This window comes from Chroicocephalus ridibundus, chromosome 8, assembly GCF_963924245.1.
Source record: "Chroicocephalus ridibundus chromosome 8, bChrRid1.1, whole genome shotgun sequence".
Classification (NCBI taxonomy): domain Eukaryota; kingdom Metazoa; phylum Chordata; class Aves; order Charadriiformes; family Laridae; genus Chroicocephalus; species Chroicocephalus ridibundus.
The window spans coordinates 2,438,242-2,456,186 of record NC_086291.1 but is presented as its reverse complement, the minus strand read 5'-3'; the positions used below and the strand labels follow the sequence as shown (position 1 = coordinate 2,456,186).

General features: G+C 44.3%; 1 protein-coding gene across 2 annotated transcripts in view; it reads left to right on the top strand.

The window, feature by feature from the left end:
- The window catches only part of DNAJC6 (DnaJ heat shock protein family (Hsp40) member C6), a 52,814-nt gene that overhangs the window by 31,961 nt on the left and 2,908 nt on the right, over window positions 1-17,945 (top strand). For both annotated transcript variants that reach the window (XM_063344106.1, XM_063344105.1), the window contains 14 exons: window positions 487-609; window positions 2,739-2,872; window positions 3,629-3,823; window positions 4,195-4,312; window positions 5,848-5,927; window positions 6,101-6,294; window positions 6,389-6,469; window positions 7,340-7,786; window positions 10,112-10,264; window positions 11,589-11,657; window positions 12,418-12,552; window positions 14,051-14,311; window positions 14,683-14,828; window positions 17,512-17,688. In XM_063344106.1, the coding sequence (XP_063200176.1) occupies window positions 487-609; window positions 2,739-2,872; window positions 3,629-3,823; window positions 4,195-4,312; window positions 5,848-5,927; window positions 6,101-6,294; window positions 6,389-6,469; window positions 7,340-7,786; window positions 10,112-10,264; window positions 11,589-11,657; window positions 12,418-12,552; window positions 14,051-14,311; window positions 14,683-14,828; window positions 17,512-17,688 (2,313 nt within the window). The remainder of the gene's footprint in view (window positions 1-486; window positions 610-2,738; window positions 2,873-3,628; window positions 3,824-4,194; window positions 4,313-5,847; window positions 5,928-6,100; window positions 6,295-6,388; window positions 6,470-7,339; window positions 7,787-10,111; window positions 10,265-11,588; window positions 11,658-12,417; window positions 12,553-14,050; window positions 14,312-14,682; window positions 14,829-17,511; window positions 17,689-17,945) is intronic.

Below are 17,945 nucleotides of genomic sequence, written 5' to 3'. Positions count from 1 at the left end.
TGACTTTTTTTTAACAGAAGTTTCCCTTTCATCAGCCTAATATCTGTCAAATAGGGCTTGAAAATCTATGACATAAAATAGCTGAGAACAACAGATGTTTAATATCCTTTCAAAATCAGAGCCGTAGCTTTTAGGGACAAGTTGTACAAAGGCTTTAGAGCAGAAACCAATGCGCTGCGGCGAGACGGGAGTGTTAGGAAAGGCCACACATGATAATCTGATTTGGAATGTACATTTTTTAAAATAGTATAGTCAGTGACAATACATCAGTATTAGGTTATTTGAGAATGCCTTTTTGTTTGCCACCTCATAATTCATGAAAGTCACAGAGCAGAATTATGCACGAGAAGAGATGGAGTAGGTTTCAAGCGCATAACTCGAGGTTGTAAAAGAGAAGTATGTTTCTTGGCAGAATGCATTTGTAAAAGCATGCCTTGCTTAATGCTCTTGGGAAGCTGCCTTTTGCTCACTGTGCGATTTCTGTAGGTATCTGAATGTAGCTGGCCCGTACGGCAAGCGCCCAGTCTGCACAACCTCTACGCCGTCTGTAAGAACATGCACAACTGGCTACAGCAGAACCCCAAAAACGTCTGTGTCATCCACTGCATGGTAAGTACACCAGAAAGTAGCCACACTTTTAGACCTATGAGTCATATTGCACGTCATGTGGCTGGAGTCTGTGTACAAGGATGGTGACAATTTCTAAAAGAAAAAGATGTGAAATAAAATGGACCCCCATAGAAAGGGACATCATCTGCCGCATGCAGCTACATAGCTAAGCTGGAAGACCTGAATGAGAAGCAGGAATGAAAAGCAAGAGAGGTCACCGTTGTTCTAGTAGTGAACTACTAGAGGTGATGAGTAGCAAACAGGTTTAGACTTCACCCGAGAACTGACCGTAAGGGTTGTCAGCCTGCTATGGCTTTGCGTTTATTGTAAGTAGTTACAGGGCAAAACGCAGCCTCCAGACTGAAGGCTACTGATGGATGTTGGGGAGAAAATACATAGTTGGGAATTCTGTCGAAATATGGAACTGAGATTGGTAAAGTCTCTTGCGGTCATTACTTGTCAGGGCTGGCTGAAGAAGTCCAGTTGCCTTCCGCTCCTCTTTGTGCACCACAGCTGACAAGGTGCTAAACCCCCGTAAGGGTTAGTACCAGGCAACGTGTAGATAGGATGCATGAGAGTGGTGTGATTCTGTGTGACTGACTTGTGATTTACCCCATACAACCTTTAATATTGACGGCAATGCCCCAAAGGGAGAGTTCTGGTTTCCTCCTGGAGCCTAAATTAAATCCAGGAGGCTGTCAGCCCTGATCAGTATAAACTGGAAGGAATGGGGGAAATGACTGATCCCAAGCTGCATAGACCTTACATACGAGTCTGGCATTTCTGCCTTGCGTAGCACAGCCAGGGGCTACGGGACATAAATTCTGTTCAAACAGAGATGAAGACGCACTTGCTGCCTCCAGTCCTGGAAATCTATCTCAAGAATCAAATTCCTTTGCTGTCCTTTGAGCAATGAATATCAGAATAATGCTGTAAAGGGCAGGGAGTCCTTTTTAACACTTTCTAAGGAGTCTGCAGAAGCCCACTTCTGAACCTGAGAGATCTTTTCACAGCAACTGGCAGGGGCTAAACCTTAAAAAAAGCAAATAGCCTGTTATCCTTGAGCATGTGCTCAGGCTCAGCGGGTTATTGGGGTCTGGCTCAGCTCTAGTATGGCAAATCCTACAGCATGGCTGGAGTGCCTAAAAGCTGCCTGAAATAAATAATTACAAGGAGCCTGTGTAACTTGTGTTTCAGACGGGGGGTGACCGCCTGCCTGATGGGGCGGTAGGGTTCCCACCCCTTCCTTGTAAATGAGCCTTGACTTCTGGCCTCTTCTGTGTCCCTCTGGCAAGCGGGAGATGAGTTGGGTGGCATGGCACTCTGGTAGCACTGAGCAGGGTCTCGTCGTTATGCCATGAACATGCATCCAAAATTAAGCAGGCATCAGACCTAGATTTTGGTGGAAGCTGGTGGAAGGGCTTTTTCTCGCCAGAGTTGAGGTATGGTCCATATAGCTCATCACCTTGTATGTTCCTGAGTATAGCAAGGACCTGGGGCACTGGGGATAATTTGACTCTCTCCTGCTCTTTCTGTATTTTTGGTCTTTTTCTATCAGTCTGACTTGGCAAACACACTTCCCTTCATCATCAACCTAAATAAAAGGTAGACCTGTTCAGGAGCAACCTGTAGGTTGAGGGCTGTGCAGCTGTTTGGGTGAGGGAACTTTGGGCTGGGTTTTTTGTTTGCGAAATCTTCAAGGTGAAAATTGTATGAGGTGACTGCCTGCAGCTGTGGGATGGGTGTACTCTGACCCCTGTTCCAGGCCTATGTTTGAAATAATTGTAACATTACAGCTCGGGAGCAGCCATGAAATGCCATTTGTAGAAAAAAAAATAAAATAAAATGTACTTCTGGGCTTTCAAAACAGCTCTAAACCGTCCTCAGCTTTGGCTGCTTACTGGATATTATCTTAGCTTTAATCCAGGCCCGTGATGCTCACTGCAGTCCTAGGTATTAAACACGTGACACCGCACTGGAAATTCCTCATTCTCATGCGGTCTCATTCCTCATCTTTCTGGAGAAATTATTTTATGTGATTTAAGGAAGAGTGGGGAGTGTTCTGCTGAAATTTAAAGGATGTCTCTGATACTTATACATTGTTCTCCCTCCACCTCTTTCCTTAACAGGATGGCCGTGCAGCCTCAGCCGTTCTGGTCAGTGCGATGTTCTGTTTCTGTCACCTCTTCTCTAATCCAGGCCCTGCAGTGCAGCTGCTGAACACAAAGAGACCTGGAATTGTACTCTGGCCGTCTCACAGGAGGTAGAGTATGCTACCTAAATGCTACGCGAGCATCCTATATTCCTCACACTAGAAACCGCCCAAGCAGTACTCGTGCATTAGCCATGGCACTTAGCTTTGACAGGCCGTAACTGATGTTTATGGCCACTTCCATTTTATCCACGTTGATATAACAGTCATGGCAGAACAAAATAAAATATTACAATAGCTTTGCTCACCAGTTCAGGAAAGCTGACAAACCTGTAGTTGGCAGGGCCTGGGTGAATCCCTCTCCCTGCGTCAGCTTCCTCCATGCGGGAGTTTACATTGTTTACACGTCTTTTTTACAAGTTCTGTTAAGCAGAGGAAGAACTGCCTCTTAGAGCAAACCAAAGACCTAGTGTTATGTATGTAATAATAATAATAATGATCCTACAGTACTTGAACTAACAAAGTAATTCATCTGCTACGTGCATGTAAAATAGAAAGCAAAATTCTAGTGGTAAACCAGAAAAACCATTGCCCAGCACCTTCTCTCCTAAAAGGTGAGGAGAAATGATCTCCAGCTCGGAGCTAAAGGCCAACTTCTTCCCTCCTGAGCTCTCGTTCTTGTAATTAATCAGAAATAGAAGCATAGATTTTGTGCCAGCTGTGAGGATGCTGGAGTACATGGAAAATCCAGTCCTGGAGCTGTGAAAGAATTGCACTTTCACTGGATTTCAAGGCAGACTCCAAGTTCAGAACGTAAATTTAGTCACCTGGGATGGAGATTTCAGTAACGGCTTTCTCTGTCTGCAGATACATAGGATACATTTGTGATCTAATAGCAGACAAGCCCGTCATTCCTCACTGCAAACCACTTACTATCAAGTCAGTCACCCTCAGTCCAGTCCCCTGTTTCAACAAGCAACGCAATGGGTGCCGGCCCTTCTGCGACATTCTCAGCGGAGAAACCAGAATCCTTACAACTTCCCAGGAGTATGAAAGAATGAAGTGAGTTGCTGTGATCTCCTACCGTCCTTAGGAGGCTTTTGTTTTGCTATAATGTGGCTAATAGCTGTGCTGCGGTCATTGCCAGACTGCCTGATAAACGATGGAGGGCACTTATTAACTGAAAGATGGTGCCTAGTCTTGGAAGTTGTCATGTGGTGGGATGCCTTCATAGCAATAGTTCAGTGCTGTGTTGGTTTCCCCTGTGAAATGTTGGTGTTTCCATTAAGCCTAAGGTTAAGCAGGGCGCTGAATGCACCTTCCGTTTGCTTGGCCTGAACGAGATGATAGCTTTTATGTTGATACTGTTGGTGGGTGGTAATGACACTGTGGAAGGGAGCTTAACTGTGGATTTCCTTCTCTTCTTCTCAAAGAGAATACCGCGTGCAAGAAGGGAAAGTCCTAATTCCACTGGGAGCCACTGTCCATGGAGACGTTGTTGTTTCTGTCTACCATATGAGATCAACCATTGGGGGACGCCTTCAAGCAAAAGTAGGAGTTTAATTTTTCTTGCATGGTAGAGGCAATGTAGCTAAGAGATGGCTAAACGTGGGGTCTAAGAATGCATGTGGAACCCATCTTGTGGTGTAGGAAGTGTCCTTATTCCACACTAGATATAACACAAATTTGAGCAGTGCTGAGGGAAAACAAAGAGCTGCGTTTGGAGAAGTTCATGGTGCCTCTGGTGTCTCTGCGGAGATGGTGTCTGCTGATGGGGTGTAGGATCCTTTTGGCTGATGTAGAAGACATCAGTAACCAGCTCAGGGGAAACCACCACCAAAGCCTCTACCTATGCACTCTAAGAAGATGGAAGAAGATTTTTCTTCTGCTCAGATTAGAATGACTTACTGAACCATCGCTCCTACATGCTGTCTGTCTCGCTTGCTCTAGAGCAGCCTTCACCTTTTTTGGTCATTAGGCCAAAAAGGCAGTTTGGGTGTGTTAGTCAGTCATGGGGATAGGAAAGACTAAGCTGCAGGCTGGTCAGACACCCTCTTCACGGCCAAAAAGCCTCTTAATACTAGTAGATCAAAGAAATGGGAGACGGTGGAAACCAGGGAGAGAGAATAGAGGGGTGCCGGAGTGAGCACATCTTGGTGTCTCCTTCCCATAACATAGTAGCAGTGCTGGAAGTGAAAATAGGTATTGATCTGTGCTGCTCTAGGCTTTGAGACTAATTTTAAAAATGGTCTTGTAATTGTGGAAGAGGGGTTTGGAAATGCAGTCTGTTCAGCCTAGAAAACTTGGATCTGCAAAAACTGAATCAGTAGTTGTCATACACTAAGCTGCTCCAGTAACCTTTATAGCGATGTGGGTTGATTGGCTCACTTGGTGAAATAACCTGTTTCAGTGGTAGTGACTGAAAGCACAAAAAGTGAGGGAAGAACCAAGTCTTGTCCCACCTGCTTTGAGTGCCACCTCGTTTGCTCCTGGCAGATGGGTGCTGCACGGCTGGTCAGGCAAAACAGTTCCTGGACTCCCACAACCAGCTGGGTGCGGTGGCTGCCTTCTCCAAAGGTCACTTTATCCACCGATACTTGAGTCTGAGATCTTGATAACTTTCCTGATGACATGTTCCATACCTTAGTGTTCAAGTTGCAGAGTGACCAATGAATGTTTTTCTCTTGATTTGCTTTACTGAAGCATCTGCTGCAAAGTGAAGTGGTCTGGTATATTCAGTGGAAACAGACATCCGTTTCATTTAAAAACTAAAACGTCAAGTAGATCCCAGAAATGAAGACAAGTAGGGGGTGAAGACATATTCCTGAATGCTGTGAAGGCACTCTACTGTGTGGAGGCAGCGAGAGCAGAATTTAAGGCAGATGGAAATATTTGGGTTTGAGAAGGAAAAAGCTCTGCTTTCCGTAGAACAAGCAGAATGAATTAGCTTATATAGCAGTTATAATTAGTCTACATAGTAACTGGTAGTAAGGTAGACTTAACTAACTGTCTGCATGTGCTATAAGCAAATATTTTAAAATTTAAGCACTAATTCAGTCTGATGCTCTCTGGTTTTTTTTTTTCAGATGACCAACACACAAATATTCCAAATTCAGTTTCATACTGGATTCATAGCCCTGGGAACAACCACACTAAAATTCACCAAGTGAGTATTTTAAACTGAACGTTAATCAAACCTGAAGCATAAAAGCCTTAGGAAGGCAGAAGGAGAATATTCACAGATGAAAATTCCGTGTGCATGCATATATTGAGAGCTTTATATAGCTTTGCAGAAATATCCTTTCCCTTTTTAACTGTACAACTCTTGTCCCCATTTAGGCCTGAACTGGATGCCTGTGACTCTCCAGACAAATATCCTCAGCTCTTTCATGTTATACTGGAGATAGAAATACAATCTACAGATAGGCAAACCGAATTAACTCCCCCATGGGAGAACTTCACGACAAAAGACATCAATCCAACCATTCTCTTCTCCTCTCATCAGGAGCATCAGGACACTCTTGCTTTGGCAGGTGAGAGCTGCATAGATTTATTCAATTTACGCGCTTACCTGCATGCTGAGCTCTGTTTTGCTTGATTTTATTTATTTGGTGCTCTATGCTGCAGGTAGAGGTCCCACTGATTCACCCCAGGATAACATCAGAAATGTTGGACAGAGTGCATTCTTCTCATCTCTCAGCTGGCAAGGTACGCAGGCTTGGGCTTCAAAGTAAAATCCGCTTCAAAGACGACAAACAACTTTCTCCCCCCCCCGCTCCCCGGGGCAGAGAGTCAGGCTGAAGGATCCGATTGTAACGTGCCTTTCCCGTTAGATCACAGTGTATTGCTGGTCACACCTTTATGTTGCAATTGAGTGGGAATCAACTTCCTACAATGTCCTCTTCGAACATAGCCTGCTTGTGCTGTATAGGACAACTTTTGACATCGTTCCAGAGTGAAGCTTTGCCCTAGGCCTCCTCAATTCTAGGAAAAAACAGCTTAAATTTGTTTTTAATATTGCACTTTTTATATAAAGTGCTATGAGGACGTAGCACTGAGAGTGTTTGTCCGAGAGGCCGTTTAACGGTGCCAGACACCTTTGAAAATCTCACGGCGCTGCCGAATGCAGCGCTCCTCCTCTGGCATCAGCACCATGCTAGGCAGGAGCCCAGCGCAAGAGATCCTTGTGGCCCACCTGGGGGCGTGGGTTGTGTCCCTACTCCTTTACAGCCAGCCTTGTTTTGCCTGGATTTTGAGGCATGGCTGGAGATCCTCCTGGATGCTTGGCCCTGACCCAGAAACTAGTTCAGTTTGCCTCTGTAGCCCTTACGCTTGCTGGCTCTTTGGGCTTGAGGAGAGTCAATGAACCTTTGCCTGTGTTTCCTGACCAATAAAGCTGCCTTCTTACCATACAGCGTACTTAATCTTTGCAAAGAACTCTCAAAGTCCAGCAAAATGCTGCTGCGGTTTTCTCAGTAGCCTTTTGTTCTGCATGTAAGCTGATATATATTTTTTTTATTGGACTTTTGTGATGACAAAACTAACGGCTACCTAATTTTATTTTTAATTATCATTTAGATCAGAAATCTGACAAAAGTAGCTCTCACCCCACCTCAGAGGATCGAGCAGCGTTGGTGCATGAGGAAAGCGAACAGTCAGATGACGAACTCTTGTCCCTTTCCAGTCAGCACAGTAATGCCAGCGGTGACAAGCCTCACGGGACACCAAAACACAGCAAAAAGCAGCAAGAGCCTCCAGCACCACCTCCACCTGAAGATGTGGACCTGCTGGGCCTGGACGGTAGCCCTATGAGCAAGAGTTTTCCCTCACAGCCCGCTGCTGCCCCCTCCAACTCAGACTTGCTGAATGATTTGTTTGGGGTTGGCGGGCCAGGTTCCCAGAGTCAAAGTGGACAGCCTGCTGCTGAGGAGGCCTTCCATGTGGGAGGACCTGGATCTGTGCAGTCAACTCCTCGGCGTTCTGCAGCTTCGGCATCCCCATCCCTGTCCCCAAGGGTAGGAGAAGGTAATAGTGGCTATGCCTAGTGCATGACTTGGTGGGGTACATGCATTGAGAATCCCTGGGAGATTTGCTTTGGGCTGTTGGGTTCCTCTTGGGTACGCTCATTTCATGAAAATTAAGAGCTGTGAGGGATACCAAGAGGCCAGCCAGCTCCTCTGCTCTGAGGTAGGAGTTGGTGCATCTTCATGATCAAGAACATTAAGCCAGATTATCTAGTTTGTTTCCTAAAGTGTCTGCTGGAGCTCACCCAGGTGTTTGCCTGGATCCTTACACTGACAGCCACTGGAGATCACCAGTTTTGCTCTATGTGTCCAGTAATGCATATGAAGAGAATAAGTATTAATTTATATATTAAAAAAAATAAAGCCTCATAAGGTTTTGGGTAGACCCATAGCAGTTTGAATTGAACTTAATTTTTAACTTTAGGGGCTTTGGAGCTGTGATGCTGGTCCTGGGTTATGAAATGTGGCTACACAGTTTTGCTGTTTCTGGCTCTTCCACAGATGAGAAGATCCTTTCTCTCTTCAAAGATCAGGCTGGCAGAAGGAGTGGCTGAATAGACGTTATAAAGAGGGATCTTCTGGAGGGTTAAGTGAATGGAGGAGGGCAAGTGAGAATCAGTTGTAAGTGAACAGGTGAAGAGCCCAATCCAAGTTGCTGAGATTCACTGAGGGCCTCTGGAATAGATGGTCAGTTTTGCCAAAGGCAAGATGAGAACAAGTGGCCGGATCTGACAGCAGGTCTCTGCACCGCCCCAAGCTGAACAGCCTCCCTGTGTCTGGCCTAATCCTTTATGTCCCAGTTTAAGAGCTGACATTGTCAACACGTACCTGATTCAAAGAGCACAGTATGGTTAGTTAGCTTTTCCTCAGCAGCTAGTAACTTAAAGCATGTGCAACACCTGCCAACTTTCTTGTACAGAAATGGTATTTTCTCACTTTGTTAAGGAGGCACAGGCTCGGGCGAGGCTGGGGCTGCCACCAGTAGCACCTACCATGGGATGGCCATGGAGCAAATTTCTGAAGACTCTTCTTGAGTTCTCCTTTCTCAGATAGAATATAAAAACCTGCAGGCTTGGGGAGGTCGGTCTGCTAGTACACTCAAACACCAGATTTGCCATTTGGTGTTTTTTGAAGCAAAAGGGACAGGGGCAGTTACAATCTCCTTGTACCAAGACTTGCAAAGAGAGGGAAGAGGAGGAGACTGAGGACCGGAGGCAGGAGAGGGGAGAAGAACACAAGTTTCAGTGGAAGAAATTGGGCCGCTTGTATCTGGAGAAGGTTCATCTTGCTGTGGCTGCTGTATGCTCAGTCTGAGAGCTTTCACCTGGGGCGGGAAGGTTGTGTGGGCACGCACCTCACAAGGCGGAAGTGCAGCAACAGTATCAGGAAAAGATCTTTGGATATTGTTGTCGAACTTTGCAGAGCCAGCTTGGTGCTTGAAAGAGAAAGAAAAAGTATCTCTCAGTTAAATTGTCCCAAGCCAGGAAAGCAGGAATAAGAGCTTGCAAGATAAGCGAAGATAGTAATTTATTAAGTATCCTAAACAATGAGTAACATAAGTAATGAGTAGCATCATTAACACACTGCACAGATTCTCAGGACTGTATCTTCCTTACAGGAGTATATATTGCATCTTTGTTCAGGATGCTCTTTACCTTAAACTTGTTGGCAAGTAGGAATTTGAGTGACTTCATAGGGGTTTCGTTGTTGATTTTTCTTTTTTTTTTTTTTTTATATGAGAGATAGTAGGCTAAACAAATTGATCAAAAATGGAGTTTGAGAGCGAACTGGATTTTTGTAACAAGTTATGCTATATAGGAAAGATACTGGTTATTTTCTAAAGCTATTTCTAAAAGACTGTCCTTTTACCCTCCATATATGTAACCTTTGACAGCCTAAAATCATCTTGGACTGCATTCAGCTCTTGAGAGGAGGCAGGAATTGCACCAGGGCGGTACCTCCAAGCTCCAGGCTGTCCCTCACCATCCACTTATGTATTGGCGGCATGTGCAAGTTGAAACTTCATCTGAAGTGTTTAAGTATCTAAATACTCACTTTGACTGCTCCTAAATTCAGCCCCTCTCTTTGGAAAAGATAGATGGGATCAACAACTGTTTTTGCCATGACCAAGTGATGTGGATCTCTGGGTCCCCTAGAATTTGGCTGGGGTACTGATACTTTCCAGTTGCTCTCCCACACTCACATACCGACTCCTAATTGGTAGCTGCAGGTATTAGGTTTTCTTCTCCACACACCAGTGTCTTTTCCCTGAAGCACATTCACTGTACGAGTTAATGATTCAGTTTTCTCAAATATGTTTTTACAGCCACTGCCTTTGATCCATTTGGAAGTAGCCCTAAGCAAACTGGTCCAGACCTCCTGGGTTCCTTCCTTGGTTCATCGACTGTCCCTGGTGATCCTTTCCTTCAAGCGACAAGAAGTCCTTCACCAACTGTGCATAGCGATCCCTTTCACATGGGTAAGAAAATGAGGCTTTTCCAGTGTATTTAAGCAAACATGAAATGCTGCTTTTAAATAGTGATGGAGCCATTAAGTACAAACTGGTGCTTACCAAGAAGTGACTCTAAACCACAGAAACCCCACTAAACAGGAAAGAGCTCTTTGTCTCTAGATTTAAAGCATATTCATAATTTGAAATGTGGTAGGATGAGACTAGTTTTGCTCAAGTCTTATACTTAATTAATAAGCTATTTGTATACATTGAAAAAAAGAGACCATGAAGAATGTCTGCCTGCGTATTCCTGTGGTTATGAGGTCTCATTTGAACCAAACTACCACTAATTGAGCTAAATAGAGCATGGCATATTAAGCCTGCTAGAGAAAACACATGTCCTTTGGTGATTTTAGTTACAGGCATCTGCTTTCTTTAGATCTGATGGTAATCCTGGCCAAATTCACAGTTGAATTTGACTCTTATTTGAAGAGAAAGATTTCTTTTTTTATTATTGGACTGTTTGGTTTTTTTTTTTGTTTGAAAGGTTCATTAGTTGTCCTCTTCTACCCCCGTGCCAAAAATTAATATTGTAACCTTGTCTGAAACGCATTCAGATATGAATTTGTTTGTGTCTGATCATCTACCACGTGTCCCGTGGGTGCAACAGTCTCACTGGAAAGCCAGAATGACAAAGGAGGGAACTAGTGTGCTGCTGGCACTGCTTGCGTCCTTGCTTTGCCAAGCTCGGGTATTGGATATTAACTCTGTGAATAAGACGGTTGGGTCACACTTGGAGCTGGCTGCACTAATGAAAGGAATTTAAATGGTATCCCAGCATGATGAGGTATTATATTACAATGCTAGTGTCTGTGGATAATGAAATGCTGGCAGGGTGAACTGCATAGATGTACAGACTTTATTTGATACAGCGTTAAAGGAAGGATTGTGTGTATCCTTTCTGGTTTACATCTGTGTGGGTTTCTTTGCTGTATTTGTTTGCTCCATCTTTACCCTCTGCATGTAGAATATTTCCTTAGGTTGAGATATATTCAGAAACATTAAACCCCATGTGTTATTCTGGTGGGTAAGGTTTTTATAAAAAGCTGACCATCAAATGAACACTGTAAACCTGTGCGCTTCCCCACTTACCTCTGTGTAGTATGGGATCAGAAATAAACGTTAAATTTGTAATGCCCTTTGTGGGGGAGAAGTTCACTTCTAAATGGCAAGTGGTAGGTGAAAACAATACTGTCTCTCCTGTTCCTTGCCCCCTGCTCTTCCTAGATGCTGGATTATGTTGTTCTTGCTCTATTACTTTGAGATATTTATAGGTAATCATTCTGCTTAGCTTCTAGCACACCAACGGTTTCCATACAACCAGATGTTTCCGGTGGTTGGGACTGGCCCAGCAAACCAGGTATGTATCATAAAAATTCAAGGTGCTTAACAAAAAACTCTTAAGAGAGGAGAGGCAGAGGAAAAGTGCTACCAAGGGCTACAGAGAACAGGTTCCCTCTTTCTGCTGCTTAGCACTACGGCTAATCCAACAAAACTTCAATCGGGATTTTAGTTAGTCTCATCTGACCTGCAGCAGGTATGCTGTACTTGTTGTCCTGGTCTCCCAGTCATCTAGGTGAGGATCTGGCTAAAGGCTACCAAACTTTCTGTTAAAAAAAAAAAAAAAAAAAAATCTGAGTTTCTTTCCATGACAAACTGAAGGGCCTGAAGTGAGACAAGTGCTCGGTGAGGGTGGACATAGTTGTGTTTCATTCCAGTGTAGAGCCATGAGAAGGACCTGGGAAGTGCTATGCATTCCTGTGATGCCACTAAATAATAGCATGATTCTTTTTCATCTTGGGAGAGTATGTATGTCCTACCAAAAGTTGCTTCCTGAAGGCTTCTAGTTCTTAAAATATATCTGTTTGTCATAATTATTCTGTCACCGCAGACAGTCTAGGGAACATTCTTGTTGCTGAGTCGAATTGTGAGTGGGTGTGCAACTAGTCTGGGACAACGCTGAGCTGAGACTGCTTAGGAACCTGACAATAGTACACTTAATTTTAACAGCAGTCTTCTAGCATCACGTGACTGAGCACTGGGTAAGAGCTGCGCTCATGTAAAATAGAAAACCCCTCAGTTTTTATCCCTTTTTTTCTTTTCTTTTTTTCTGCTTTCAGGGGGCCTGGGCGTGGGAAGTAAGTCAGCTGCCACCAGTCCTACAGGATCCCTCCATAGCACTCCCACTCATCAAGCTAAACCCCAAACACTGGATCCATTTGCTGATCTGGGGACTCTTGGAGCAAGTTTAGCAGGTTTGTATCTTTATTTAAAAATAACTAAATAAAAAATTACCAGCTCTGTTCTAGAGAGATAGGGTGAACAGCCTGATATGTGACAAAGAGCTTCTGGGTCCTCTCAGCCTACCTGCATGCCAGTGCTGCTTTCAAGCTTTCTCTTCTGCCTGATTTTCTGTAAGCTCTCACAAATCTCTGCTTTTACTGATCCTCCATCAAGAAAACTGCTAACAACTTGTTCGGACCTCGTAGGCTATATGGACTGCGAAGTGTAACCGCTATGTCGTAAGTCTAAACAGTCCCTGGCTAAGGATGCTCTGTGTTTCACTCCGATTGGAGAACTGTTGCTACAGACCTTGGAGCAGTGCCTGGGAGCAGCCTTTGGCTCTTCAGAGCTACTGCGGTCCTTGAGGAATGGTTGCCTTCTAGCCGTGATTCATCTTTGTCCTTTGTGAGGAAACCTGTGTGACCTCACTAATCTGCCTCTAATTCACAGTACTATCTAAAGGTGGAGTCTGAACCCATTTTCATTCGCACCTGGCTGCGAAGGACTGTTTGCTTGACTGCTTAGACAAGCATTTTCTCTCCTTTTTTAATTCCAGAATTTGATCGGCAAACCCTTGACCCCAGTGTTAAAAAGGCAGATCTGACAAATTATTTAAGCTTTCCTTAAAGCCCAGCATGTTGGCTTCTCTGAGTCTGGTAAATAGATTTTTCTTCCCTTTGTCACTGCCCTCAGCTCTTTGCAAGCCATTGTGGTTTCATCTGATGTTTGTTTTCTCCTTTGCGTCAGTAGCAGCATGGTTCTGGAATTAAGTTTCCCAGTTCCCTCTGCTGGATCACTGGCTGCTCTGCAGGAGCAAAATAAAAAGTATGCCAAGACTCATGTCAGAGGTGCTGTTAAAACATGTATTCTGTAGCAAAGTTACGGAGCTTAAAAACAAATGACTTGGCATCCACAGGATATTTAACCACATCTTTGTTGATCATGATTAAGTCAAAAGCACTTGATCCAGTTTCCATGACACACTTCAGCTCAAAGCTGAGTGTGGAGGTTAGACTCAAATAATAAAACATTAACGCTGCGTATCTCCTGCCACAAACTAAGCCAGAGGAGCATCCCCTACAGTAATAAGGTGCTGAAACACACAACTCTGTGGGATGGTATTACATCAGCATGGCACAAGGAGATGCTGTTTCAACATACGTTAACCTGATGTTGCCACCATAGCACGTGCCAGCTGTGGTTCCCAGTTACCTGCACGTAGCTTTCCTTGCATTTCCCCAATGAGCTGCTACTCCGATGCCTGTGCAATCTTCAAAAGCAAGCGCTGTCTTCTAAGCAGCTTACGGAGCAGTGACGGGAAAGTTGAAGGGCTTTGCTTGATGTTGCAAAAATAGGGCTGAAAATAGAAGCCAGCTGCCTGGGGGATTCTGTTTAGGTTCTCTTTTCAGAATGCATGTCAGTATCCTGTTTGCTAATGCCCACTGTCACTCCTGTCCCTGTACTCTGTAGGTGGCCCTTCGTTTGCCAGTAAACCGACTACGCCGACTGGCATGGGTGGAGGATTCCCCCCCTCACCGCAGAAACCCTCTCCCCAGCCCATGGGCGGCAGCAGTTGGCAGCAAGGAGCTGGCTATGGCTGGCAGCAGGCACAGCCTAAAGCCCAGCCAAGCATGCCTCATGCTTCTCCCCAGAACAAGCCCAACTACAACGTGAGTTTTTCAGCCATGCCAGGAGCACAAAACGAACGTGGAAAAGGACCAGCTAACGTTGGTAAGCTTTTCAGAGTTCAGCATCCAAAAAGTTGCCTCTTTCTAATATTGCTTTGATGCTCAAACACCCTATCAGGTTAGGGTCTTAGTAAGTCATGCTAATTGCTTGATGATATATAAAGTTCAACACTAGTTGTCCTGTCCTAGGCTCTAAAGCATGCTAGCATTTAGGAAATCCTGGATTTCCAAATGGACTTCAATCATAATAATTCAAAGGCAGCGTGAGCCTACATCTCTTCTGTGAGAACCTACAAGCTCATTAGCACTGGGAGATTGTTATAGTGATAAGTGTCGGGGGGTGGCTTGGGTAGAAAAGCATTGTTAAATAAACCGGTATTGTGATAACAACTTCAAATATTTTGGTTTTTCAAGATTCAAAACCAAAAGTGTCTGCAGATTTCGAAGATCTATTATCTGGTCAAGGTTTTAATGCTCACAAGGACAAGAAGGGCCCCAAAACAATAGCTGAGATGAGAAAAGAAGAAATGGCCAAGGAGATGGACCCTGAAAAACTAAAAGTAAGCAATGTTCTTGTTTATGCTCTTACAACTATTCCACGTGTCTTTTGTTCTCATTATGCTGGAGGCTGCTTGAAACGCTGGCCGTGTCCTGGTTTGAGGTAAAACAGAACCAATTTTCTCATTTGTAGTTTTACTTTTTAGCCGGGCCTCTTCTAACCGACTAAAGTCTGAAATTAACAGCATATTGTTCAGAAACTGTTCACTCTGAGTGATAAGACCTGATTATACCAAGCAATGGTATGCGCAGAGGCTCTTGCGTAGACTTATTGCTGTAACAACCAAGGCCAGCTAACTGCGCTGCTTGCCCCGTTAGAGGGTTGGAAGCGGAGAAGCGTAGAGGGGTCCCACCTGCAGGGAGGAGCGGACAGGACAGGTCACCCAAAACTGCCCAACAGGGTATTCCATCCCATCTGCATCACGCTCAGTATAAAAGCTGAGGGATCAAAGGGGCAAAGGGGGCTCTGGCTCACTCTTTCTTCAATGGCCAATGTCTGAGGAGGACCCTGTCTGTTTGTCTGCCTTTGATCCCAATCCGAGCATTCCTGACTCTAGTTCCAGAATTCAGCTCCTGTCCATTGCTGACTCCAGTCTGGGACTCTCCCTGTGTCTGCTGGTGACGTGATCGTCATCCTGGGAGCTGGATACGGTTTTGTATATATTGTATTCTTTTTTCCTTTAACTTTTATTATTCTATTATTATTTACATTTTCTTATTTATTATTATTTTCATTAAAGTAGTTTAGTTCTTTTTCTAAACTCGTAAATCTCCTTATCTCTTCCTCTCCTCTCTGAGGAGAGAGGGGGGTGAGGGCCATCTGTTGTTCTGATTGGCCAATCCGGCCAAAACCACAAGACCCAGAAAGCCACCAGCTCCTCTGCATGTGAGAGGCAGCTGAGCAAACCTTTCAGACTAGTTAGTGCCAGAAGCTATCCCCCTGTTCTGGCACTTACTCTGGTGCGCATCCTCCACAGCATCACTGGATCCCAAGGACCATGTGCTATCTCTCCTGCTTGCTTTCCATAAAGTTGGTGTCCAAACTTGATAGCATCATAAACTGCTGTGCTCCCCATTCATGTCCCAGACAGCAGTGAGCTAGTGTCAGCAGGGAGACGAAGTCATAAACTGCAGGCGTGGAGAATACCTGGAAGAATCTCCACTATCTTGTCAGAATGAGAGATACTACTTGGAAAAAGTAGCAAGCTTGTAAAATGTCTCTTCCAAAATAGCTTCTTACAAATAAACCAGATAAAAGAGCAGTGACTATCTCTGCCAGTCCTTCTGCCAAACCCAGGTTTTGGTGAAATGAGGGACGCTCTCCTCATTATGAGATTGCCTTAGGACAGAAAGTGAGAACTTCCTGCTGTCTGATCATATAATAAATTCTCATGCCTTCCCTGGAGATGTGAACATCTGCTGGAACAGATTTAAAACTCCAACATTACATTTCTGTCCTAAACCAGACTGTGGCAAATGACAGCAGCTTGCTCAGTGTTACTGTCAGGGCTACTGGTCTCCTACATCACTCCAGTCCTGATTAGCAGGCACAGCTAATTGAAGTAATCCTCTGTCTCATTAATCTTGCCTGCTGTGGAATTCTCTCATCTCCCCTCAATAAATTGATAAACTACAGGTCTATTATGAAGGGAAGGAAATTCAGTCTGTCCCACTCTACATTTGAAATATGAAGCCACAAATTACAATTACAGAAGGATACAGAGCTGAGAGGAAAAGCCCAAGCAAAAGCCAAGCAAACTTCTAGAGAATAAAATAAGTGAATTATTTTTTTTTTAATCTTGTGGAAAGGTTTTAACCTTTGGAAAGTGTGTGCCAGCAACCATGCTGGACACGAATGTCAGCTGCTTGTAACCAAGCTGGACACTTGTCGGGCCATGAAGTGGGCAAGACTTTTCCCAATTCATAAGCCATACAACTCAGCAATTCACGTGGTACCACTTAATATGTACAATATTTCTCCCCCACCCCAAAGCACCCAGCTGATTCTCCCTTCCCAATACAATTCCCTTCGCTCCAATGCATTTAATTTCATTGAGTGACTTCTTCAGCCTGGAACAGTTAAACCTATTTATGCTTTGGTTTTCATGTTTACTTCCCTTTCCTCTGCCCCTTCCCCAGCTGTCGACTGGCATGGCAACCACTAAGGGGGATGACATCTAGGAAAGTGGGCTGCTTATTGCTTTCTTTGACTACTAGATTGCAGGTAGTAAGTAGACGTATGGAGAGAACTGAGGCTTCTGACTTCAGAGCTTAAAAGGATTTGTATTGAAGCCAACATTCAGAAGACGTAACTCTAGACATGCACAAAAGAGACATCCACAGCAAAGTTCCAGTTGAGCTTATTTTAGGCATGACATTAAGCTTGCTAAAGAGCCACGCAGTTAAACATTTCATTTATCTTTTGGCTATTCCATCTAATGACTGTTCATAAGCATTACCGACTTGGTATTTTTAGCAGGGATGTTGCTCGAGCTTAACTTTCAAGCAGTAGTATAAAAATTACAGGCAAAGAAGAGACTGGGAAATATCTTCCGAAGGTTTTCTAAAGCTTGGAAAGAAACGTAAGATGCTCCTTGGAGTCATTGATATTCAAATGAAGAAACTTTTTCCTACTGGAACATCTAATGTAAAGGCATAAGTTGAGATTCGCATTATTCTCTCCAGGTCCTGGAGTGGATTGAAGGGAAGGAGAGAAATATAAGAGCCCTGCTGTCCACAATGCATACAGTGTTATGGGCAGGGGAGACCAAGTGGAAACCTGTTAGTATGGCAGATCTTGTCACACCAGAGCAAGTGAAGAAGGTCTACCGGCGGGCAGTGCTTGTTGTTCATCCTGACAAGGTAAGGTTTTCCTAGTTTCAAATCGTTGAGGCACTGTCACTGTTTTCTTAATTATCACGTGTTACATGCAGTTGCTTAATTTATTGGTGCAAACAGCTTTGTAGAAAAGTGGTAGTTTGAGATTTTGCCAGTTTCTGAAAGGTGAGAAAGAACTCTAACCACTCCCAGCCCCAAGACTGTGCTTGGTACACGCTGCTCCAAGCAAGAGAGATTCAGATCTTCAGCTTTTGTCACCCTTGCTCTGACTCTAAGCCATA